This window comes from Onychostruthus taczanowskii, unplaced genomic scaffold (genome assembly GCF_017590055.1).
Source record: "Onychostruthus taczanowskii isolate IOZ18803 unplaced genomic scaffold, ASM1759005v1 scaffold210, whole genome shotgun sequence".
NCBI lineage: Eukaryota > Metazoa > Chordata > Aves > Passeriformes > Passeridae > Onychostruthus > Onychostruthus taczanowskii.
In genome coordinates this window covers 299,745-325,031 of record NW_024499352.1, presented here as the reverse complement: position 1 = coordinate 325,031, position 25,287 = coordinate 299,745, and the positions used below count along the sequence as shown (strand labels likewise).

Sequence of the window (25,287 nt, the reverse complement as noted above, 5' to 3'; positions counted from 1 at the left end):
ATCAGTTAATGACAGCATCTAAATAAACATCTTTTGTGAGTTTAAGCTGTTTAAACAAAGCGATAAATATATTCAGCCACAGTGAAGTACTTTTCAAGCAATAAAACCAATTTGATTTCTTCTTAAAAGCAGGGTGAGAGTAGAAGAAAAACCCCTTGCACATGGTAATGATGATGCTTCTAGGAGTTTATTTTTAAGCTTTTCTGTTTGGGTGTCCAGTTATGTCAATGTAATGTTCTAGTTTTTGTCATTCTGCTGTACTTACATGTAATTGCAGGAGCTTCTTTGTGCCCTACAACGGAGGAAAGTGAAGGTGTATGCATAGCCCAGAAGAGTGCTGGCCACAGTTCCTTACTGGAACTGCACTTTGCCCAGCTGCAGAAGCATTTTGAAGTGAGTGCTTGCCTCAGAAGAGGAAGTAAACAAGCCATGATTATAGTCTAGATTGGGAGTATTCTAGATATTTGGTTTTACTGTCTCATAACTTGAGTGTTTTTAAAGACTGTAGGCAGTCCTTCTTGGTCTTGGCTGGACTGTTAGCTGAGCTAATTCTGTGTGCACATTTGGTGAGACAAAAGGTTCTTCATCCTTCTCTCAGAAGACTAAAGCAATAGAGACTGGTCAGTTTCTCTAAAGACTGACACTCAGGTTTTATTGTAGTGCAGAGTTGCTGGAACTGAAGGATTGATATTTTTCTTCATAAGAATTGCAAATTGCACATAATAGAAATGAAAGTATTGCAACAAACTGGGAAAGAGTGTTTTGAAGAAGCCAAGGCCCTGTTTCGTGTGACCAGCTCTCAAGTTATGCCTGGAATTTCTGCTTTTACTATACCAAAGCACAGCAGGTTTTTTTCTCCTCTCTGAGGAAACATGATACCACATCTTGTTGCACTGGTTATTCAAATAGTTTTTCAAACTTGGCAGTATGTTATTCTTTTTTTTTTTTTTTTTAAGTTTTCTTTTAGTCCTCCTGTTTAGGAACCAATAATTCCTGCCTTCCACCCACCTGCCCAAGCTATTCTCAGCTCTGCTGCTGGGAGAGGCCTGTTGTTTCAGTGAGGCACAGAACTCCTGTCATGTTTACATCTACATCATTGGTTCTGAAGCTGGAGCTCAGACTCAAATGGTGTTGTTGCTCAGCAAGAAAAGGCCAGTTCTCTTCAGGGGGATTGTTCCAATTTGATTGTGTGGAAACTTGTTTCTAATCAGGAAGTGAAAGGTGACTTACCTTTCTTTACCTGGAATGTGCAGGTCTCAGGGTCTGGATTTGTTAGCCCATGATGCGGAAGCTGGAGCTTTCTGGAGGATTGTGTTGCTATCAGCCAGTATAAAATCTTCATGTTCTCTGTTTTCTATGCTTTATTGGTCTATTTTTCTTTCAGTGGTAGCCTTTACACAAATTTTTTCTTTATAAGTATTAACTGGGTACCTAGTAATCTTTGTGAAGTTTATTACTAAGGAAAAGAAAGATCAGGTGAAAGATTAAGAAGATCTTGAAACAGAAAAAGAACAGAAAAAGACAGGTTTGCAATATGCTTCTGATTTATTTATTAATTTGTCAAATAAATAGCCATTTGCAATGAAATATCTATTAGGAATATAAAATTTGTGACTGGAAGCATGTTAATTTTCAGGAAAATAAAATAGGCTCTTTGATCCCCTTCAGTTTCATGTGATTGGGATGGAACTTTTGCCTAAGCAAGTTATTCATAACTTACTACCCTTTTCAGCTTTGCCTCATTCAGTGGGCAAAGTGAAGGAAATCTCAGTGCTGAGCAAGCTGAAGAGATGGACTGAGACAGAGAAAAGTGGGTTGTGTTAATTTTTAACATGCTTTTGGTCAGTATCCATCCTTAGTGCCTCCCCAGTCCCCAGTGCTGCCTAACTTTTAATTATGTATTAATAATCACTAGTCTTGCTTAACAGTTAGAATGCTCAGATATCCAGATTTTTATGTTATTAATTGCTGGCTTCATAAACACTTGAATGTATTAAGACTTGTTGTTCTGAATACTCCTACTTTTCTAACATCCTGAGGTTCTGTCAGTGTTGCTTTTTTCATCTATTTGCAGAGCAGATAGATGGAGCAAGGTTGTTCTGTGTAAGGATTCATCATCTTTAAAGTTTTTGGGGTTTGTTTGTTTGTTTGTTTGGGGTTTTTTTGTTGTTGTTGTTTTTTTACTTCAGGCTTGTCAGAGCCTGAATTAAGTGATCTGTGGATCACTCTGATTAACTCCTCTTAATAAGGCTTGTCTCTACAAGTGTATGTGCCTTGTATGTATACATGTGTGTTTCCTACTGCTGTAAGTATATCATTTCAGAGACTGGATAACCAATATATAAAAATGTTCATAAAATGGTAATGTATTTGGCCTAATCTTTAACCAGGCTTGCTAACTTCTGTGAAAGTGGTGAGCTACATATTTTCACCAGATTTTACCTCAACACTCTTTCCTGTCTATTCAGATTAAAACTTCCTGGGCGATCCTGCATGTGAAGGGCACTTTTTAAAGGAAATGAGAGAAAAGAGAATTTGTGAGCTTAGAAGATAAAAAGTGAGGCTTGTGGCACTGACTTGCTTTTTGTACCAGGATCACAGCATGGTTTGGGTTGGAAGGAACATTAAAGACGCCAGTTCAAAGATCATAAAGCTGCTCTGGTTCTTAAATGTCTGTGATTGACCCAGTGTGTGGGATGTCTTCAATGATGAAGCCTTCAGAGCCGTTTCTTGTTCCAGCTGTTTGAAGGGGAATAATGGGAAAGGGGAGGGAAATGCTGAAGGAAGACACTTAGATCACCTCACTCTACCTGAAAGAATTTTCCATAGCTACCCAAACTAAACAGCTCTTACCTGTGTTTTCAGGTGGATACTCACCACATGTAACATTTCTAATTCTGTTTGATTGCTCATTACCTAAAGGTACAGAGGAAAACTTAGGATCCATGGGCAGTAATCCTGCCTGTAATTGGCAAGTTCCGCTTTGTGCACGTTAAATTGAGTTTACCAGTAAGATTTTAGAATATCTTGTTTTTGCCTTATACCAATGAGACATTTGTGAATATTAAAAGGCCAATTTCCAGAGCAACGCTGCATTTATTAAACATTTGCCTGAACCAAATTGAGTTCAGGTCAATGAAAAAGCTGTCGTGAGGCAGCGGTGTTCTCCTTGTGCGCCCATTGAATCAGGCTGTTTAACTCCTGTTCTGAAATCTGGTTTGGGCAGGTGGATTTGGTCTGTGTGGAGAGCTGTTGACATTGCTTGTAGTTTATTTGATATTCTCCATGGTTTAAAGGTCTTAAACTTTAAACAGCCTGTGAGGTGTGGCGTGGCATATCATGGCTTTTTTCTGCTTTCCTTTCTTTTCCACTCATGAGGCTCTCAGAACTACAAGACTTGAGGCGCTAGTGAGAGCTTGAATTATTAAAGAAAAAAAATAACACGTAAGCAACATTTTGCTTTCACATCTGTGATGTGAACAAAGTAATACTGTCCTGAGGGGGATGTTAGAGGTGAAAATATTTTCAGACTAATGCCTGTTCATTTCAAGGCTGGAAGCTGCCCAGAGCACTCTGTGTTTGAGTGGAGAAGACACCAATGAAGTGAGCTTCGTAGTTACGGGTGGCTGATGTGGGAGGTGAGAGAGGAGGGAACTTACAGACAGTAATAATAGGGATGAGATTTATTCTAAGAGAGTCTGTGTCACAGCTGGGATTTCTTTGCTTTTTGGAATTACACTTCCTGTTTTAAAAATAGTAAACTCTATACTTCATATTCTGTATTTCTGCCTTCATGACTTCTAATCTCACGCACAGTAATGCAAACTAGGTAAAGTGTCTGAACAGAATTTAGAAGAAAATTGTCCAAACGCCTCACATGGTTCTGACTCAGGGTTTGTATCTATAAGGATGTTTTGTTGATTGAGGTGGTCATTGCACAGTGTTATATGGGCCTGTTCTTTTGCTCCAGTATGTGGGCTTCATTTTGGTGTTCCATATAATGTATTGCCAGGGAAGCCATGAAGGGGTGGATATATGGTATAGAGTGTTCATAAATTACTCTCCTTGCATAGAATGTTTTGCCAGGGCATGCAAAGTGTGCATGTTTTGTTTTTAAAAAAGACACAATTTCACAGTTATCAGGGGCCCTGGGCTTTTTTTTTTTCCTGAAGATTTCCTGGATTAAACAGGTCCTCAAATGTCAGTTTATGACTAGAATTGACATGAAGGTAGGGAAGGACTAGGTGAGACAGGGAAGTGTCAAGGTGAAGGGGGCCCACTCCCTGGGCAGTATCCAGCTGCAGGAGGATAATTGCCCACTGCACTGCTCTATAGCTGCACTGCTGATGCTTGTGGTGGTGCAGTTACCTTTGGTTCACTCCCAAGTTTTGGTTTAGGAGCCAGTCCTGTGCTTCTTCACCAACCTGTGGGCTTCCGGTTGTATCCCAGCAGTAAGGCAAGTCCCTTGAAATTGAAGGATACAGTCAATGTTGTTAGAAGATGATCTTATTCTTTTGTTTTTATTTAATGTGCAGTTGTCAGTTTTTCACACAGAAGATCTAGGATGTAAAGACTGAAACTTTTGTTTAAGGAATTTACTTATTGCCTTAGTTGGAAGAATTAAGATTTCTGACATCTGCTTTATCTTTTTATAAAAGTCAAAGGAGTTTTAGGGCAGCCTCAGAAAACCCAGGAAGTGTTGAGAATATTGGAATAGTGGTACAATTCTAGGCCACCTTTCTCCTATAGTTTCTGTTTTATTTTACAGAGAGGCATGAGCTGGAATGTAGCAAGAAGTCAGATTTTGCAGGGTTGGGATGGCTTTGTTGTCCACCCATGGCTGTACTTTGACGTTGCCATCTGGTCACTTGTAAAAAGTTCCTAGGAAGCAGGTAATGGACTTCTGTTGAAGTTAGAAAACATGAAGACGACTCCTCTGGAACTGAAGGTTTTGCTTGCGGCAGTTTTCAGTTTTGGAAAAGACAATAGACTTTTAGATACCTCAGGGTTGACTTAAATAGTCTCAGTGCTTTCTCCCTTCCCTGAAATTGTAATTTTGATTTCATCTTTTGGATTTACTTTAGTGATAAATAATTTAGCTTGGAAAAATGCAACGTTTATTTTCAGCTGACACTGAATTTTCCACACAGCAATATTACTTCATTTTGTTCCAAGTACTGTCTTTCCACTTCTAATTTCTTTGATTCTACTACTTAAGAATATTCAGAGAAGCAACTTATTTTTCTTAGGGGCCGGTGTATGTGTAGTCAAACCTTACCTGTCAGAATTTCAGTGAGTTGTCTACAGCAGTTCCTGTTCCCACAGCTGAGTCAATCAACAGGAACTGTCTTACACCATCTAATTTGCTGAAGCAGGTACAAGCAGCAAGCAACAAAGAGCTTTCTTTTTCAAGAGGTTTGAAGTCATCAGCACATTTCAGATATGTGGTTGTTGCTGGTAGTAGAGAATGATTCATCATTTCTTTGATGAGCCTTGCCAGGCTGAATTGCAGAGCTGTGCAGTCTGTTTCGATTTCGGTTATTGCTCAGGTACCTACAGTGACGATCTGTTTTGCAAGTTTTTATAGGCAATAGCTCCTGAAAGCTCCACAGGCCTTTTCATCTGTGTTCTTGGGAGCAAAAGAGTGAAATTGTGTCTGGGGCTCTCTTCATTACCATACCCACAGAGGGAGGTACTTTTGTGCTCGTTAAACCTTTGTTGGTGCTGTTGGACACTTAAAACAAGGTGCATTGTGTATTGGACAGTCCTGCACAGAACATCCTGAAAACTCTTGTTGAGGTTCATGTAGACACCAGCACTGCACTTTTGGAATTGTATCTGCTCCGTTTGAACCTTCCAGGTGAGATAAGGGCTGACATTTTGCTGGTAGACAGCAGTCATTCCAGAAGCTACTTTAAAAAACATTACAGCTGTACAATTTTAAAACCGTATAAACATGTACAACAGCTGTAATGGCTGCTGAAGTTGTCATTCTTAGTAATGACTACAGGTAATTGGGTAATTGAATGGTCAAGCTTTCTGGTGTTTTTCATTCCCCAGAGTTAAAAGCTTTTTGCAGGTTTGTTTAGGTGTGTGTTCAAACCATTGATAATGAAATGTAGCTCTGAGAAAGGAATGGGGAAATAATGTGAAGCAAGTACTGAGCTGTAAGTAAGTAAAACTACTGGCCAGAGATTATGAAATCCTCTGTAGGTGCTGCCCTCTGTTAATAACTGAATGTGTAACTGCTTCTGAAAGGACTTGTTCCAAAGCTGCAAGGTGGGTGGTGAAACAGAAGGTGGTGGCCTCATATTTTGTTTTACTTTGCTATTTTACAGCAGAGAAAATGTTTCTTATTGACACTTTGATGTGCTTAGGCCTGAGCAGCACGTCTCAGCCAGAGTTGTCTTAAAAGATGAACCCTGGGCATTATGTGACTAACACCATCAGTATTATTTAGCTAAAAATAAATGACACAGATGCTTATGCTAGCTCTGTGTAACCTTGTGTAGTTATCTGCAATAAATGTATCATTTTAAGAAACTTTCCCAACTGACATGAATAGAGGTTTGTTTGTAGTGTGTTTTAGGGGAAAACCCTCCCAGCCAAGGCCTGGGCTCTGGCCAAGCCCTGGCCCCTGCTGGTTGAGAAGTGTGCCATCAGATGGAGGAGTTTCTGTGCTAAAAATATTATTAGGTCACTTTGACTTGCTCATTTGGGCCTATAAAAGCTGGACCCATTTTCAGGGAATTTGGAGACCTCATCTGTAGGTGGATGCACCGTATGGGATCTTCCCAATTGCCAGGAAGGTTTCTCCAGGTCCTCCCTGCAAAACAGGGCTCCCCAGTGACTGTGGGCTCTGGATGATGGTGGAGTATTTAGGCAATTGGTGATGTATCTTTCTCAACCATTATCCCGTCTCTCATACAGCAGTTATTAGGTGCATTACCTTGTTTGCTAAAGCCAAGCATGTAGTTTTATTGAATGTGTTATTTTACTTTTGTGTTGCCTTAATATTCATAGTCAAATAAGACCATTCTTTCCACTGGTGTCTATCCTTTAAATTGCCCCATCAATTCACAGAACACACTGCAAAAGTAATGCCCTTGAAGTACTTTTAAAAATTGCTGTAATACACACACCATGGATTTTTGTCTGATGACAAGTCACAAAATAATGTGTCGAATTAGTTCAAGTGGTTCTCTTAACATATCCAGTGATACCAGTCTTTTATCTCTTCCCATAAGTATCAAATTAAGTTCTGCAATTTCTGAAATTTGCTCGTGAAGATTGACTCTTTCCACCTTTTTAATTGGAAAATAACTTAAAGCAGTAGTGTGAGCTGTGATGCTGTGTGGGTATGTCTGTACTAATGAGATAGGGAAGATAAATGTAGGCACTGGGAAATGAGAGAAAGTCAGTGGGTATGTGAAAATCATCAGGCTAAAGTGGTAGAAGAACACATGGATTAGAAAGGCAGCTGTGTTATGCTGTGCAGCTATATTCTACCTCCAAAATCAAGTTACCTGTGTAGACATTGTGGGGATTTTTGACAGCATCATGTTTGTTTAGCTTTGGTATCATAAGTGAAACTTCAGTGCCAATTTTTCCCGCTGAGGTTTGGACTAATTTATATAGACATTTAGGAGAAGCTTTTAGAAACTGTTAGAGGATCCTTTAAGCAACTCTCTAGCCTAAATTTGTCACAGATGGGATATTTTTTTAGGTAAAAGAGACTAATTAGTTTGATTGAAAGTACAGACAGCGGCTTTAAAGAAGCATGAGAGAGATATGGAACAACATACAGGTAACTGTCCAGATTTGCTTGGGTAAATAATAACCATGGCAGTTAATAGGAAGGAAATATGTGAAAACATCAACAAATTGATACCTTTTTAAATAAACAGAGTATCACCCATGATATTTAATGACTTTCTCACCTCTTATGTTTTTATAACAATGGGATACCACAGGTTCCAAGGCAGTGCTATGTGAATTTTTGGTGAGGTTTCTTATTAGGGCAAAAGAAAATGAAAATAAGCCAGGAAACCAGTGTGCATATGAAGTGTCCAGTAACAGCTTTATGTTGGGACAGTTGAAGCTGTTTTGCACGTTTTTCAGTTTCATGTAACCTGATTGTCATTAATTGGAGCTAGCTAACACTTGGGTCTGTGTAGTGCTGGACTGTAGGAAATTCACTCAAGCTATATTGCTCTGTTTATTATAATACACAGCAGCAATAAGGAAAATGGAAGTAGTTGTTAAAAGTGAGAAGAAATATCTGGTGCAGACTTGTGCGTTGAATTTTAGTGTAGGACATAGGAAAAACTGTAGAAATGAAAATCTTGATGTTCAAGATGAACATTACTGAACCTGAAGAAAGTGCAATACTGACTTATGTGATCTGTGCCTTTCTGTTCAAACTAGTAAAACTTAAGCTATATTAATAACTGAACACTGAAAGGGATCCTCAGTTTGGAAAAAAAAATAGCCTCTATAACCAGCTTGATAGATGTCTCTTCAGAGGAGGAATCTGCTACAGGACAGAGACTCAAAAAGAAAAACAGGACAGGTACAACAGGAATTACTGAGGTTGTCTTAGGAAACTCAAAGAATCCCAGAATACACAGAATACCTGAAGTTGGAGGAGACTTTTGGACATGGCCTGATCCAAATTCATCTTCTTAGAGCAAGGCTAGTTACAGTGATCAGTAATGTGTTCAGTCGGGTTTGGAATGGTTCTGAGAATGGTGATTTAACCTCTCTTGACAAGTTCTCTGCTCTTCAACCACCCCACAGAAAAATAAATAACTCCATCCCCTGGTTTTTTAAGTTGAATTTCCTGTATTTTAATTTGTGCCTGCTGGCTATTGTCCCATCCCTCAGTACTGCTAGGGAGAGTCTGCCTTAAGCTTTTTAACCCTGTGAGTATTTATACACACTGATAAGATCCTCCTGATCATTCTCCTTTCCAGACTTAACAATCCCAGCTTTCTCATCCTCTTCCCAGTCACTTTATTGTCTCTATAGCCCTTTGCTGGTGTCACATAGTCCATCTGTGTCACTCGTCATTTGGGGAGCCAAATTCTAATTCTAGAATTAGAATGAAAGAGAAGGATCACCTTTCTCATGCTGCAAGTGATGCTTTTTCCTAATCCAGGATGCTGCCAACCCTTTTATTTGTTGTTATTGTGAGGAAGCATTGCTAGTTCATGCACAACAGCACCAGTGTCTTCTGCAGAGTTGTTTTCTGTCCAGCTGCCCCCCAGCCTTTACTGCTCCATGGGTTTATTCCTCCCCATGTACAGAACTTTGCACTTCCCCTTGTGCAATTTTTGTTCCATCAGCATATTTGCTGAGGATGAGCTGGGTCCAGATCATAAATGGGGAACTTAAACAGTGCTGGTCAAGTCTGTACCTCTGGGCTTACAGCACAGATGCCTGGGTTCTAATTGGGCAGTGCACCTCTGATCCCAGCCCCAGGAACCTTGCCCTTCATCCAGGCTTGCAGTCTGCCCCCTTGTTGTGCCTGGCCCCTGCTTCATCCCCTTGTGTGAGGATGTTGTAGGTCATGGTGTTGTCCCAGCTACCAAGTCATCTTCTCAAAGAATGCTGTCAGGTCTGTCAGACATCATTATTTCCTTTTTATATACCCATGCTGACTAATACAAATCACTTTTTGTCCACATTATGTTTGGAAATGGCTCCTATGAGAATTTGCTCCCTGACCTCCCTCAGGTTGGGATGACAGTGCACAGTCTGTAGCTTCTTGGATCATCCTTCTTGTTCTTTCGAAGAAAGGAGTGTCATTTTTTTTTTTTTCAGTACCAGGAATGTGGAGAGTCACTCACAGGAGTTGGACTTTTCAATGTGGCACAGAGTGGGCTTCACTGATTAATGTATAAAATGAACAGGAAAATAAACTCCAGTTTTTCACCATGTTTGTAGATGCCTAATACTTCTGGAAATTTATACTCCTTGTGATAAAGAACATTTGTGCTTACACAGATAGTGGTACTCAGTGGTTGCTCCTCCTTCCACATGAGACAAGCAGTTCTGTGGTCTGGTTCATCACTTAGGCCTCAGGGACACAATCTGTTACCCTGTTTGATGACACAAATATGTTGTGCTTTATGACAGACTTTTTTTTTTACCTACAGCATTCATCATTCATATTAAATAGACATATAGTCTAAATGTAATCTTAATCTATTTGACTAAAAATACTCTTTTTTCTTAAACCAGAGCACAGCAGTTAAAACTTCCTAGTAGTTTTGTAGAAGCAATTTTCTAGCCTTGATTTTGCACAGAAGAAAAGAAAAAGCATACCTGTCCCACTTGATGGAGAGTGAGAAACTTTGGGTTTTCATTTTTATAATTTTATAAAGGAAAATATTCTGAAAAAGAATCTCCTCTGAAACTGTCAGAATGGAACGAAAGGTGGCATTTTAGAAACAAAGTGGCCCAGCAAGGTCACACATGAAAATACTCTTGTCTGTGTGCAGGGAATTAAAGGAGAACAGAAGTAAGGCAAAAAGAGTGAACTTGAGTCACTGAATGTGAGAGACCTGTGGAGGTTTTCCTCATGGCCAGAACGCACAGCAGAGAGAACAGGAAAAGAAGCAATCTTCATTAGTCGTTTAATTGTTTTAATTTGGACAAGCAGTGCACTTTGGAAATTAATCCACTGAATGTTCTCACAGACTGCCCTTGATTTGACTTGTGAAATCAGCTTGGATCAAGGAAGCTGAGTTGCTTTTGGATGGAACTAAACTGGAAGCTGTGGTCCTGCTCATGTTGGACTGTGGGATCCCAGTGGAGCTATTCCAAACTAAATTTCCAAGAACATATCCCGTGTGGGTTTCAGGTCTGCAGACCTTCCTGCCTGGTCCCATTCCTGTTGTACTGCACTGCTTGTGGGTGTGGGCACAGCAAATCCTCATGGGGAGTTCAGAGACCATCCCTGGAAAAGGCTGTGCCCTTGTGAAAGGGGCTGCAGCAGAACAGATACAGGTTGACTACAGTAATTCTGAAAGGTGTGGGCGGACAGAGTTTTTAGCAAGATTACAGTACAGGAGGTGAAAATGGGTCTGTAAGAAAATGGGAATCTGTTTTGGCAAGTAATTCCCACAGTGAAGCTTAGAAGCCATATAGAAGACAATGCAATTAGCTGGTATAAGCTGAAGTAGTCTTAGTCTTAAATACAGGTTTTATTATTCTTTTAATTTTCTCTGAATGTGTACTATATGAACAAGTTTTGGAAATGAAGCAGCAGTGAAAGTCTTCAAGAAGAAACAAACAAAAAAACTCCACCTAAATTGAGAACAAGTGAAGCATTTATATAGACTGTTATTAATAAAAGGTGCAGGGAAATACACATCCTAAGGTGTTAAAGGAGTAGCTGAAAAACTGAGCAGGAGAATCCTTTCAAAGGAGTTATCTTGGAAACTCTTCTCAGTCTTTCAGTTGAAAGCCACCTGAAATGAATGTACGAGCATACACTGAAAAAATTATTGCACTTCTAATAAATAAGTCATGTAACAAAATAAATCTTGTCATCTACAATGTTTGGGTTATTTGTTTTAACTGTTAGGTCTTTCCTGTGGTTTTAGTGAAGCTGTTTGGTTTGTGGTACGAAGTTTTGATAGAAATAAGCAATCTTGACTGTGAGTAATCTCTTACCATATTATTGCCAATATCAAGAGGAATAAAATTTCCAATGAATGCATCTTTTTGTAATTGTATTTTTAATATGTTTTAGTTTCCTTGGTAGGTTTCAGCAGCAGTGTGGCAGGGAGTTGTGAAAGGCTGGCATGTTAAGGATGGAAGGCATTATGCACATTTGTGCACTACATGCCCTAGTAAAATGGCATGTGTTTGTGTAAAGCCTCAGAGCCACTCACTTTGTTGTCATTGTATCTGCAAGCATGGATATCGTTAAGATGCCTTTACTGTAATTTGTATTTTGCTCATAGTTGAGTGTAGTGAACATTTCTACAAGTCAATTGAACAGCTTGGGTTAACACTGATGTTCCTTGTTTTGGAGGGTTGATCTCTCCCTGTTGGAGAGATGACCCCCAGAAACCATTTCCAGCCCAAATTATTCTTTGTTTCTATATTTAAAAAAAAAAAAAAGGAACAAATTAAAAGCAATTTCTGGAAATGTGTTCTTGTTTTAAGATATCCTTGTATGCTCTTTTACTAACGCGTTTTAGTTTATGTTATTTTCAGATCATTCTTAGATTGTGTTTTGCTTAAGTGCAAAACATAGGGAAGAGCAGAAATACATGGAAAGGGTCTAAGAGGTAAATATATAAGCGTAGTTTGGCACTTGCTAAGACTGTTTTCAGAAATCTCAGAAATTTCAGAAAGAGTTAAACCAAGCATGCTTTTCTCATCCTCAGTGAAAATTTTCACAAGATTAGGTACCCTGACTTCAAAGTCAGTGACTATTCTGTGCATTTTGTCTCCTTGTCCTTAATTTTCTGGACGCTTCATAACGGGCAAATTTTTTTTTTTTCTGTTGTCTTTTCATTTTTTCAAGTTTTCTTCATATGTTACATGTTTCATGGTTTTAATCCATGAATGCCTTTGTTTTAAATACGTAAGTGTTAATTTGTGTTTTTCCGCACTGCTTCCATTAACTTTTTGGATTGCAGGGAAACTGTTGAAATACTTCTTCCAGGCAGTCATCAGTTAATAGATTATAAGAAAGTTGCCTAAAGGAGGGGAAATAATGTAAAATTTTGACTTGAGTTTTTCCTCTGAGTGATCACATTAAGATTATTTCATTGCCCTAATCAAAAATTAATTAAATAACATTAATAAGTAGCTTATAGCTTGTGGATTTATGTGACTGTCTCTTCTCACTGCTGTGTCATGCAGCTGAAGCAGTGATAAGCAGAGGCCTCCAGATAAATTCTTTCATTCCCCTTCCCGTAGCAACAGGCAGGAAGGGAGTTTGGATAAAGTTCTTCAGAAGATTCCTTTGCATGCTGTCATGGTAAGGTCTGAAATAACCTGTTGGGAACAGCACCATGAATATTTGACTCAGATGCTCAAGATTGGGATTTTTGCTTTGTGGGAGCCTCTCTGCCTCTGAGCCAACTGAAGCTAAACATGGCTGTTGGGCTGAATAAGCTTTGACAGGGCAGATGAAACAAAACATTATTGTTTTGGGTAACTGTTTTGTTAACTACCTCGTGGTACTTCTCTTCAGTGCTTCTTTGGACTCAAAGTCATCCTTTCTGATGAAATGTGAATTGGGAAACCTGATCTCTGAATTACAAAACAGATACATGTATTTCTACAGCCAGGGTGGGATGTTACTTTGGTGGGCCATAACTGAGGCTGTGTGCTGTTGGGTATTGTGTTTATCAAGCAGCTGCAGTTTCTAGAAAGCACTAAATGTTCTCCGATACCTGGTCAGGTTAATGTCAGAGCAGTTCAACACTGACTGCTTGGAAGTGTCTGGCCACACTGCGTGCTTTTCCCTGGAGAAAATTCTCTTCCAAGGTTACCACTGAAAAAATACTGTTTATACTTTCTAGGTACTTTATTTATATTCTTTTTTTCTATTTTTTTTTTATTCTCAAAATGTAACAGTTGTGGTTTTTTTAAAAGTGAAATATAAAATGTTTTATTGCCTGTTAGGGAAATACATGCTGTTGATTACATTGCTTCAGTCTGACTTATTTCTGGGGAAGGATATCCCTAAAGTTACAGCACAGAATATTTCTTTAACCTCTGTTTCCTCAAAAGTCCATGTAGGATATGGTTCACAGTGCAAGGAAGTAGAAGAATTAAGAGGGGAAGCTGTAATTTATTTCTACAAGATACGAGAGCTCTGGTTGCTAGAACTTGATGCCTTTTTTTGTTAGAGATATAGAATAACAATCTAACAGTCCTAGTAACAGGAATATTCAAGGTCAGAGGGATTTTGGAGATGCTAAAAGGGTATTTCCCTATGGAAGAAGAGTATTGCTCATTCTGAGAAGTTGGTTCACTGTATAGTCAAATCATTCCCAATTCTAGGACTTTCACCTTTAAGGACATAAACTCTCTGCTCACAATACTATCACCTGGTCGGTTTCAGATTGTGGATTTGTTTTGCAAGCTGAATTTCATTTAAACCATTCTCTAAGAAATGTGATGGTCACAGCAGAGCAGTGGAATAGGTTAGTCACGGCTGGCTGCTAGGTGTTCACTCTGCCTCCTCAACCAAATATGTTCAGGTGTGTTTGATAAGTAAAACTGTTGTGTGCTCACACCTTTAGGGGTGTCCATTGAGAAAAGGCAGCCAGCAGTGAGTTAAAACTCTTGACCTTCCAGAAAAGGGGGCCTAGGAAAGAGTTTTGCCCATCATGAACTAGATAAAAGAGTACATACCCCTATAAATGAGCTTTTACTTTGTGTGTTGCCAGCCCATGATAACACCTGGGAACTCTCATCTATAAAGCAACAGGCTTGAATATCTGGTTTCTTGAATGAAAAGCAATTTGTCCTGTTGTGCAGGTAGCAAAGTAAATACTTACCTTTCCACTTCACAGATTGTAACTTTGTTCTGGTCATGAACTCCCACTGGGAAATTTTCCTGAAACCTCATCACGGAAGTATTAGAATGAAGCAGTTTTAGTCAGTGCAGTATTGTGTTGAAATTATGTGATTACCAAGATTTTTTGTGAAGAATTTTAAAGGCCAAAATTAATTTCTGAAAGCAGGGGTTTGTAAAACACAGGAATTAATCCAGTTAATGTCCAGTGAATACGGGTAAATCCAGTAATTCAAAAATCTTTTTGAGTATGTGTTTGTGACTTGCAACTATTCCAGTTTCACTGCCTTCTCCTCTGTCATCCTGATACTAGTTTAGTTCTCTGTACTGGGGTGACCATGCATGCCAAGTTTCATGGATGTTTTTCAGTGGCAGCGTTTAAGAACCAGCCATTTTAAGTATTGCTGTGTTTCAGAGATTACTGCAGTGAACCAGTTTTAGCTTAGTGGTTTGCATATATGAATTGTTGTCCTCTTTGAAATGGATAGTACCATGAGAAGGAAATGGCTGAAACAAAAATAGACCATCTCTTTGTTTTTACAAATGGTTTTAATTACCCTGTGCAGCTCTCTGCAGTGCTTGCTCTTGCCAGGCTTTTGGAAATGAAGCAAAAGGCATATGATGTTCATGTACATTCTTTGCACATTTCTTAAAAGTTAGTAAAAGCTAACATCCTCCTAATGAGGAAGGAAATCCATTGGGAAGTTGTCTGAGTTGGTGGCAATGCCAGTTTTATTCCTTTGTCCTGCCTGCCACAGTTTTAGTCTAAAAACAGCTTGTGGTAGGGGAATTTCTGATGTACTACTGAAAGTGTGAAAAACTGTCAAATGATGCTTGTCTTTCTTGGAATTTTCTATATTGCAGTTCTGTTTCTTTACGTGTCATTTTCCCATTCTTTTATTCAGAATCAAGTGCTACATGTGTGTAGGGAAAAGTGACGTGACCGATTTCTGCTGAGGTGCCGGTTTTGCAAGCAGGCTTCTTGTTCCAGAGCAATGCCAATGACTGAATTCGCTATCATTTTGCTGTAAGTCTCCAGTTTGGGAGGCCTGAAGACAGTTTAATTTGAACTGCGAGCAGTGTTAGAAGTGTTTTTCTCCTCAGGCTGAAGCTGATAGATCAGTTTTTCTAACCTGTGCCATTTGCACAAGGAGCACTACCTGCTGATCCCAGGTATTCAGGGAAAAGTTAAAGTTAAAGAATATCACTGGGTGTCTGCCTACAATGTTTCCAGAGCTATTCTGCCTTTCCTTGGGCAATGTCTTGCTTTGGTAGGCAGTATGAATGTTTTTCAACATTTCCAACTGAAAAACTTCCGATTCAGAAGAGTTTCCCATGCTCAGTTCTCTCTTGAGGTGGTAGGTATTTAGGAACAAGGAATCAGCACTGAGGATTACTGTTGCATAAATAATTTTTTCTAGAAAAGGTGTTTAAGATTGATAGTATGTCATTGCTTAGTGTTTGCTGCTGTATTTGAAGGTCTGTTTGGGACAATCATTTTTTGATGCCATTGTTGTATATCAGTATAGTGCCACGCTCATCATTCATGCTGCATTGAGGTCACAGGAAGTTAGTTAAACAAAAATCAGTATGAGTTTACAGGGTAAAGAGTCTCACTCTCTTTACCACAGAGAATGGGATATTTACCTTTAAACTCTCGCGTTACTTGTACCCTCTCACACATTTCATTAACTCGCCCTCTCACTTGTGTACTCTCAGCCACCAGAACATTTCTGTGTTGAGGTGGGATAGCCAGTGTCTCTTTCGTGCTTTGCAGAGGATGGAACTAATGGTGTCTGTCACTGTTTATTGTGCTTCAGGTTCCTGTTGGTGATAACAAACTACTTCACATATGGATGTTTTATATCCTCTGGGAGTCAAGAGTTGTTTTTTGCTAGTACTTTGCTTCAGAATCTGGCTTACTTCAGCTTCCATAAATCTTCAGTGGAAGCTAATGCTGCTTGGTTTTTTCCTTATTTGGAATATCCATCTCTTTAAAGCTACAGTCTGTTTTCCTGTTGGGCTGACAGGAAGTGGAATGACATATGTGATGTGACATAACCCTGTTGGCACTCTCCTCTTTGAAGCACAGGCTGTTTTGCTGGTCAGGCATCTGTGCTGGAGTCTTATCAGAGTGAAGGCATCCTGGCCTTGACACAAACACTCCTGTTTTATTCTTGCAAGGAGTGCCCTTTGTTATCAATCAAAGCCATTTTAGCTCTTGTTTAGCTGATTTATGCACATTTTCATCCCTACTTTGTTATCTCAATTTAGCATCTTCATTACATTCTCTATAAGGTATGTTTCCTCATAGCAGTAAAAGATTCAATAAAAAAGTTCAGAATGATGGCTCTAGAGAACAGATTCAGATAATCCCACTTGTAGAATTAGATCTGTTGATTTAGAGGAGACGTAACTTCAAACTCTTGGTATACCACTGTCCTTGGAAAGGGTGCAGAAATGATCATCTGTAAGGAGCTGTAAAAAGAAAGTGATTCCTGTGTTGAGCCAGGAGTGCAATAGATCATATATATCGTATATATGGTTCAGATACGAAAAAAAATTATACCGTTTTAAGGCAGGATAGTAGATGAAGCTTCTACTTCAGCATTAAGAATTTCTCATTAGTAAGTCTACTGTAGGGCCAGGACAGGAGTTGGGCACCTCTTTTTCATTTGTTTTGTGGTTTATATATCTTGCTTGTCGCTCCTTGCAGCCTCTGAAGGTCATGTCACTTGCTTTGCTTACCAAACCGATTAAATTGTGTTCCCCACAAACATATTTTTAGCCTGTGTATTGAATTGGCTCCAGTCTTATCTTTCAGCCAGGATCACTCTTGTTTCTCTCAGAGCAGCTGTGTGGACGTTGGCTTGTACCTGGATAACCTGAGCATGGAGGCTGCAGGGAGCTGTGCCTGTGCTGGCTCTGATGGCAGGGGAGACAGGACCACACAGCTCAGTAATCCAGCCTGTTTTCAGACCCATCATGTATCTGACATTTGTGCAAAAACCAATTTGGGCATTTTAAATTCCAGCAGTTGTGTTCTGGCACAGACTGCGTGGATTTTCCAGACTTCTTGGTGAATGGATGTACTACTGCTCAAAAAGTAATGGCCAAAGAGAGCCAAGCTGCACTGTGTGTTAAACCTCTCTGATCCATTCCTTATATAAATATCCCATGATGCAAACCTCATAATTGCTTCCCTTTCCAACGTGTACTCAACACTCTTATAATCTGTGTCTATTCTTTTCTCCCTGGTTGATTACTCAGCAGTTTCTTTCTGTCTTTTGACTTGTTTGAGCAAACTTGACCACGTCCTTAAAACTTATTTTAGGGGGAAAAAAATGTGTAAACCACTAAAACCGGCTTTGTCAAACCACATTTTACTTTAAGATGAAGCTTGAACAGTTAAAGTAACTGCAAATTTGCTAAGCAAGTAAGTTGCCAAACTCCCTGTCTGTGTCTGGGCTCACTGTGTAGTTATAGCTAACATTAAACAGAAAAACCTTTTCCACAGTATGCATGCCTTCAGTTAAAGAGAGGGTTCAATGTTTGGGTGGAAGGAGAAGTAGTATTTCTACATTTCTCACACAAAAAAGTGCATGTATTTATCACATACCTGTTGATAAAAGGGACATATTACATTTTACATGCAGTTTTTTGAACAAAATTCTGTATATTTTATGGTTTTTTTCCAAAACTCGGTATTCCTGTTACATTCCTGAACCTGAGATTCTCAAAACCATTTTTAAAATTACTGGGTATGTTAAAATAATTTTTTTCATTATGCAGGTTTTTTTCTCCATTGTTGAAATTGCAAAAGTACTTTGAATAGGAACACCTGCAAAGAGCAGCTTAACCTATTCTTAAAATTAATTACTAAACATAAGACTTAAAGCAGCCAACAATGTGCAATTATTTCAGTATTTTTTTAAATTACAAAGAGCATCTGCCAACGTATTTCCAAAGCTGTGCGTGTGTAATACAGTCTCAGGGTTTCATTCTCACCTTGGTGCCTCCTTTCAAATAAATACAAAACAAAATTACCTTCTTCAGTAAGCTGGTTCCTTACCAGATAAATTTCAGTGCTGAATATAGTCATCCAAGGTAAATTGGTGTTATGCTGAAAGTCTCTCAATCCACTCATAGCATTCTTTTTTTGTTGATACTCCCTGATTTTTGTGGGTTGAGGAGCTCCTGCCCAGCTCCTCCCTTTCTTTGGTTTAACCACAAAGCACTAAAAAGGGTGGGGATAAAAGCAACTTTCTTGTGATTTCTTAGAAAAATAACAGATCCTCCTTTGCTGCCTTCCTTTTTCCCGGTGTAGCATTTGGGTTGCACTCTCCTCCTTCTTTTACCCCTCGCACAGTAAATTGTGGTGGACATTTGTTGTCTTGGGTGAAAATACCCCAGCAGCACTGGGTCAGGCCAAGGGGGAAGCTGCTGGAAAGCAGCACAGGTGGAATTCAGAGAACAGGACCAAAAGAACGCGTGGTCAGAGTTTCCTGCTGTGAAGCAGAGTTATTTTAAGCAGTGTTTGTTCAAACCTGCCTGAGTACCAACAATGGTGCGTGCAGTTATGAAGCTGAGTATAATTTATATAATAATTTAAATATTATGGTAGGATGTTATAGAACCAAACCTCCCTTGGAGCAGGTATGCAGCCACTGAGGAAGTTCATACAACTATTTCAGTGGTTTATTTTTAATTGCAAGAAGATACTCTGTCTCTATTCTATCTTTTTATATGCCAAAAATTTGTCTTGCTCATTTATGAGAAAATCATACTTACCTGATCATTCTCTGAACACCCAGTCATTCTGTCACAGCTCTCAAACCTTCCAGCTGATGTTCCTAAATTTCAGATTCTGACAGTTTCTTGGAAGTGAGTTGCAGCATCTGGGAGAAAAATGGCAATAGGAGTTTGCTTAATTTAAAACAAAACAAAACCAGAACAACAAAACACCAACCAACAAAAAAAAAAAAAAAACCAAAGCCTCAAAACCCAGCCCAAACTACACAAAATCCCTAAATATCCATGAAGATGTGTTTGATTTTCTACTGCAGAAAAAAACCTGAACATGCATTCTAACCTTTGGAATGACAGTTTCAACTTGAGAAAGTGCCTGCAGCATTAAGTTGAATTTATAAAGACATTTGCTTTTCACTTTCCTAAGTACCATTTCTATTATAATAAAACTAGATGGAAGTATTTTAATAATGATTGAGGAGCGGTTTTTGAATTTTGTGATTAGGCTTACAAGTAGCCCTGGGCCGATTCTGAGTTGAAATCATCTGCAGCTTTTAATAGAGTAGCTTTTTACACATAAGCAAAATCTGTTTGGTGTATTTGTTACATAAGTAAAGAGGAGTAAAATGTTTAACATTAAGTGTAAATAGACAGTAGCTGAATATGTGTGACTGACAGTGTCACTGCCTTTTGCACTCTCTTTTGCTTCCTTCTGAGTCTACTTCATTAATCACCACAGATTCTTGTTTGGCTAATCAGTATATTTTAGCTTAGTTTCCTAACAGAATTAGGTGTACATAATTCCACCTTCTCTCTTCTCGTTTTCCTGTGTGTTGCACTACAGACTTTGTAAATTACTAATCCATTCCAGCTAAAAACTGACGGAGATGGAGGTGGAGAAGTTGATGAAATTTCTATGAGTTGTGAAAAGTCCAGATCAAGTATATACATGCATGGTAGGGAAGGGACTTAAATTAGTGCCCAGCTGAGAGAAAAGCTGCAGTGTGTTTTCTGTGATTATTCTTTGCTGGAAGCTTGGCATGGAACCAGTATCCTGGAGTCTTTCCCAGTGGGCACTTAGCGGGAGTAGAAGAGACACTGGAGTCAAGGTATTGGAAAACATGGAAAGAGAGGCAGGGATGTTGAAGTGCAGGGCAGAGGTAAATTGTTGCTTCCTTCTTCTTCCTCTGGAACTCTGCTTTTCCTGGTTAATTAATGGAGCTTACCTGTACAGCCTCTAGATTTGAGCAAGAGTACAATAAAATAAGTCTCTTGAGTTTTATTGTTCAAAAATAATTAGAAACTTTCTAGCAGCTGAGAGAACTAAACAATATGTAGTACAGTGTCTTTTTTTAGAAGTTTTGGCTGGCAGTGTATTCCTGGAATTTTCCTTAAGCTGGTTGTTGGTGAAGGTCGTGTGTCTCGTCATTTATACTTCCACAAGTGTTAACTCAGCGGGTGTTTGCAGGACACTCATTTCAGATGTGGTTAAGCTGCTAGATTTTCTTTGCATCTTCTCAATGGAAATTATCAAATGTTACTAGAATAATTTTATTGAGTGTATTTGCTGCGTTAGAAATCAAAGTTGGCTTTAACACGTGCTTCTGAATGAGTGTTGTAAGGTGTAAATGCTTAGTGTGGGAGTTCAGTAGAGAGTGATCCCCTTCAGCGATCCCAGGTGTATTCTGTGCAGTGTTATTTCTCCAGGTGGGAACTGGCAGCTCTTTTGTAAATCCAAACTCCTTCAGACTATTCAGTGTGTGTGCTGATCTAGATGTAATCTGGTTGCTTTCATACAGCATAAAGGATACCCAGGGAGGTTGGTACAACCAGTCACAGGAGCAGAATTAAGAATTGCCCTCTAAATCATTTAAATTTAGGCTACTTTTTAAAAACGTACATTAAAATTTTTTCACCCTAACACGATTTAAATTTGTGTGAGTCACATCTGAAATTTAGTAACAGCATTGAACTATACTAATAACACCAAATACTGTTTGAGTAAGTCATTAGCACCTTTTTTGGTGGTGTCACATTTTGCAGTAGGAAACACTGGCATCAGCAAGCTGCAGGATACAAAAATTACCCATTTCACAACTTTCAAACACCTGTGGGATTACAGTTTCCACAGTCACTGTCACAGACATCTGCTTCAAATCACAGCCTCCAAAAAGAAAATTGCCATATCGAGACCTGATCTCCTTGTACAAATTCTGGTTTCCTTGGTGTAAAAAATGCATATTATATGATTGGCTCTTTGCAAATATTAAAATGAATACTATATGTGTTATGTTGGAAAGTTATGCTGTATTAATCTCTTTTAAGTAGTGCTGTATTGATGTCTTTTAAAGTAGTGTGGTAAATACAGTTTTTTTGGCTATAGCATAATATTAAAATAGAAATTATGTGATGTAAGCTACTTTTTGTAACTAGCTCAAGGAATGGGTAAGATAATCAAGAAATTCTTCACATAGAGATAACAGCAGCAAGACCCCAAAATCCCAAGAGAAGAATTATTACCTCCTTATCAGGAAAACCCAGACTTCGCAGAACCTCAGCGATTGATTTACAAGATGGGGGGGAGGGAGTTGAAGTTAAGCAGAAATACCTGTAGTTTGAAAGGAATGTTTGAATCATATATGAGATATATGAATATGTAACAGGCTTTTAAGGGTTAATCCTTTGTTAGCAAGGTGTGCTTTTGTGGCAGAAAGCAAAAGATCCCGGAGTCCATAATTCTTTGTCTTTTTGTTGTCTTTTATTTTCCTAACTTTGATTGTCCAAATTCTTATTGTCCTAATTTTTATTACTATTTTATTACTATTAAACTTCTAAAATGTTAACACAAGTGAATGGTGTTTTTCACACTCGGTGTGGCTGAACATGTCTGGGGTTAGATAAACTGCTTGTGGTGTTATCAACTGTGGGTTTGTAAATGGAGTCTTGTGACTCACGATACAGACAGCAGCAGTCTAAGCTAACACTTTCCTTGCTGGAAGTAATATGTGCAGAAAAATGCTTGAGAGCTGGCATGGGATGTTTGCTCTGCATTGGGATCTGGTGGTTGCCCAAAGCAGAGCATCAGTGGGGGCTCAGGGCTGAAGAGGAGCTCCCTGGCCACAGCAGCTGAGCCCCATGAGCGGGGGTCACCCAGAGAGGTGCACACATGGTTTGCAGTAGGTTCTGAGCAGGGAGACGGTGTGGAAGGAGGGAACAGGGCATGACAGGGATGCAGCAAGTGCTCTGGAAGTTGTATCCAGCAGGTTGTTCATTTTGCAATGGAGTTCAGTTGGTAAGAGATGCTGAGGTGAAATGTGTTTTAAAAATGAATAGGTGACAGGGGTATCAGGGTATTTCCAGAGTGATGACTGTGTTTAATTTAATAGTACACTATTTAATTTCTTTGGAAGCTCTGTGATGCATGTTGTCCACTTTGTCTGCCCCTCCAAAACTAAATACTGCAAGGAGGAGCATGTGCTGCCTTGGGCTGGGAGGATCAGACCAGCCTTGGTGTGAGGGTTGGGGTGCGTCAAGAAGAAAAGTTGTGCAGTAACTGAAAACTGTCTTGTTCTCTTTCAAAAGTGATGTATTTCCTTTTTTATTTAAGTCCTTTGTAGTGTTACAGCCCCTGTCTGTAGACTTGCTCTGACCAAGTGAAACAAAAAAGATACAAAAGCAGGTTTCTATAAATTTCAACTTCCCTTTTTAATTTAATAATTTATTTTCAGTCTTTTTGCTATGCTTGTGGATTGTTTATGCTTGTGGTGTTTGTTTATTTTTAAAACCAAGTAGTACTTGACACGGAAAGATAAACCTACCCAGGATTTATGACATCAAGACAAGCAGATGTTTTAAGCATAAGAGGCACAGCAAACTTTGGAATTAGAACATTATTTACTCATTTATTCACAGATTGAAGTGACAAAATCAAAAGACCTCTTTTGCTTAGGACCTAAATAGTTACAGGTCATGTAATAAGAGACCGAGCCCTTTGTAAATGATTTTCTGTACTTTGGGAAATGGAAAGGAACTAGACAAAAACCAAGTATGGTGGGTTTGTTTGCACTATAATGTATCCACATGTCAAAAGCCAGATGAATTTTTGAGCTTCTGAGTATTGAAATGTTTGCATTCTCTCTTCATGCAGATTCAAGATCCAGCCCATATTATGGCTGGCAGTGGGTCCAGATCAGGACCAGCCAGTGGGTTGTCCATGAAATCACAGCTTCAGATCACTGGTGAGCCTTCTGAAATTATCTGTCTTTTCTGCTTAGAAATGTGGCAGTGTTTTTCCACAATTAAACAGAGTTTACTGTGTTGCATTTCAGGAAGTTTTGCATTGTGAAACACCCAAGAGAAGTCAGGATTGGTGTTAGGCCATCATTACTTAGCAACTACGTTATTCTGGGTTTTATCTAAAATGCATTTTGAAATGATGCATATTGGTATAAAAGAAAAAAGAAAGGAATAATTATTTTTGGTTGCTGTTAATTGTACAGGCAGTCCTGGAAATGTAATAGTGCATTATGATACTGCTTGCACTTAGTGAAACTTGGCATAATATCAAATCTGACACTTTCTTGATACTGCTGTTCATTGAAGTTGACTTATGGCTTCTCCCTTGTTACATGTTTTTATGACTACTATTGAAGTGGATTAAAAAGGGGATGAATTTAATGAAAGTGTTGGTGAGAATATCACTGTAATTGAACACCTCTGGATTGTTTGGAGATGGATTTACATTACAGCCTTTACTTTTTGTAGTGCCTTACCAACAGAGCAGCAATTGAAACTTAATTATCAAGGTTTCCTCACTTTTGTTTACTGGAAATTTAACTGAGGCATCAAAACTGAATGGGAGGTCCGTGGGTGTATGCAGGTCTCAGTTTAGAAGCATCAAGAGTAAATTTTGCACCCTCAGTGTGAAGACCTGTGGGTATATGCAGTAGTTTCAGAAAAGGGATATTGTGGGGATGAAAAGAATGGTCAAAAATAGATAGAAAGCTTTAGACTAGGAAGGAGGTTGGATCTCACTATTACACAGGCTGTAGCTGTCCCTCTGAGGTCACAAGCTAGTGTTTCGTCAGTAGTCTGTGGAGAAATCTTGTCCCTACAAGTTGATATTGGGGAGAAATTGGAAGAGGTTTTTACAGAGGTACCTCCTCCACACATGGATGGAGAGCAGAGCCAAGGATTGAAGTGGTGACTGCTGTCCAAGGCTTTCCCCACTAAAGGCCTGAGACTCACACAAAGACAGTGAATAAATGCCTCAGTGTTTAGAATTGAGATTACTGAGGTATTTGAATTTCAGGTCTGAATTTCTGTAGATGTTCAGCCATCACCTTAAGCAAACTGTTGCTGGTGTTACCTCCCACCTGCCCTACCCTCAGAACTCCATTCTGCTTCCCTCGTTAGTTTTAAATGAAGTTCCAGGGTGTCTAGGTAAGAACAAACTTAGAAAGTAGGTACAAATCTGCTGATTTCTGCTGCTCCCAGGCAGGTCTTTGAGATAATTGGAGATGTTCAGGTATGAGGTGCTACAGCATAGAAGTACTGGAGACAGGAGGGAAAGGATGGGGAGCTGTTTGTGAAAATTAATGAGTTGAATTCTGTGAGATCTTTGTAATACACAGAGAAAGAGTTTTCCTTGGGAGCAGTTCAGAGCAGTTTATACTAAGCTACTTCTCTAAATCTCTAAAGGAGCATAGGCTATAAAGGGAATCTGGGGAGATTAGCCAGATGGGCCTGAATTAGTCATTTCTTTTTAAGGATGTACTGAGGCTGTGGTGGGTGACAAACACACAGAAGAGCAAGTTGTTTTTTTGCAGAACAGTGAATTCAGGGGCCAACTGGAAATGATAATATCTTTTTCTTCAGTACTGTTTTGTGAGTTCAGTGTTGCCAGTGAATCCAAGAACACCCGGGACTCAAATATCAGGGTAGACACACATCGTAAAGGAGGCAGCATAGCAGTTTTGTTTGGAAAG

The 25,287-nt window shown here is 39.1% G+C and overlaps 1 protein-coding gene across 4 annotated transcripts in view; it reads left to right on the top strand.

Moving 5' to 3' along the window:
• ITCH (itchy E3 ubiquitin protein ligase) overlaps window positions 1-25,287 on the top strand; it is a 59,591-nt gene that overhangs the window by 2,080 nt on the left and 32,224 nt on the right. For 3 of the 4 annotated variants that reach the window (XM_041404505.1, XM_041404506.1, XM_041404503.1), the window contains exon 2: window positions 23,448-23,538. In XM_041404505.1, the coding sequence (XP_041260439.1) occupies window positions 23,469-23,538 (70 nt within the window). In that variant the 5' untranslated portion in view covers window positions 23,448-23,468. Of the gene's footprint in view, window positions 1-370; window positions 394-23,447; window positions 23,539-25,287 lie in introns of those variants that run through there. The other variant, XM_041404507.1, reaches the window with a different exon arrangement.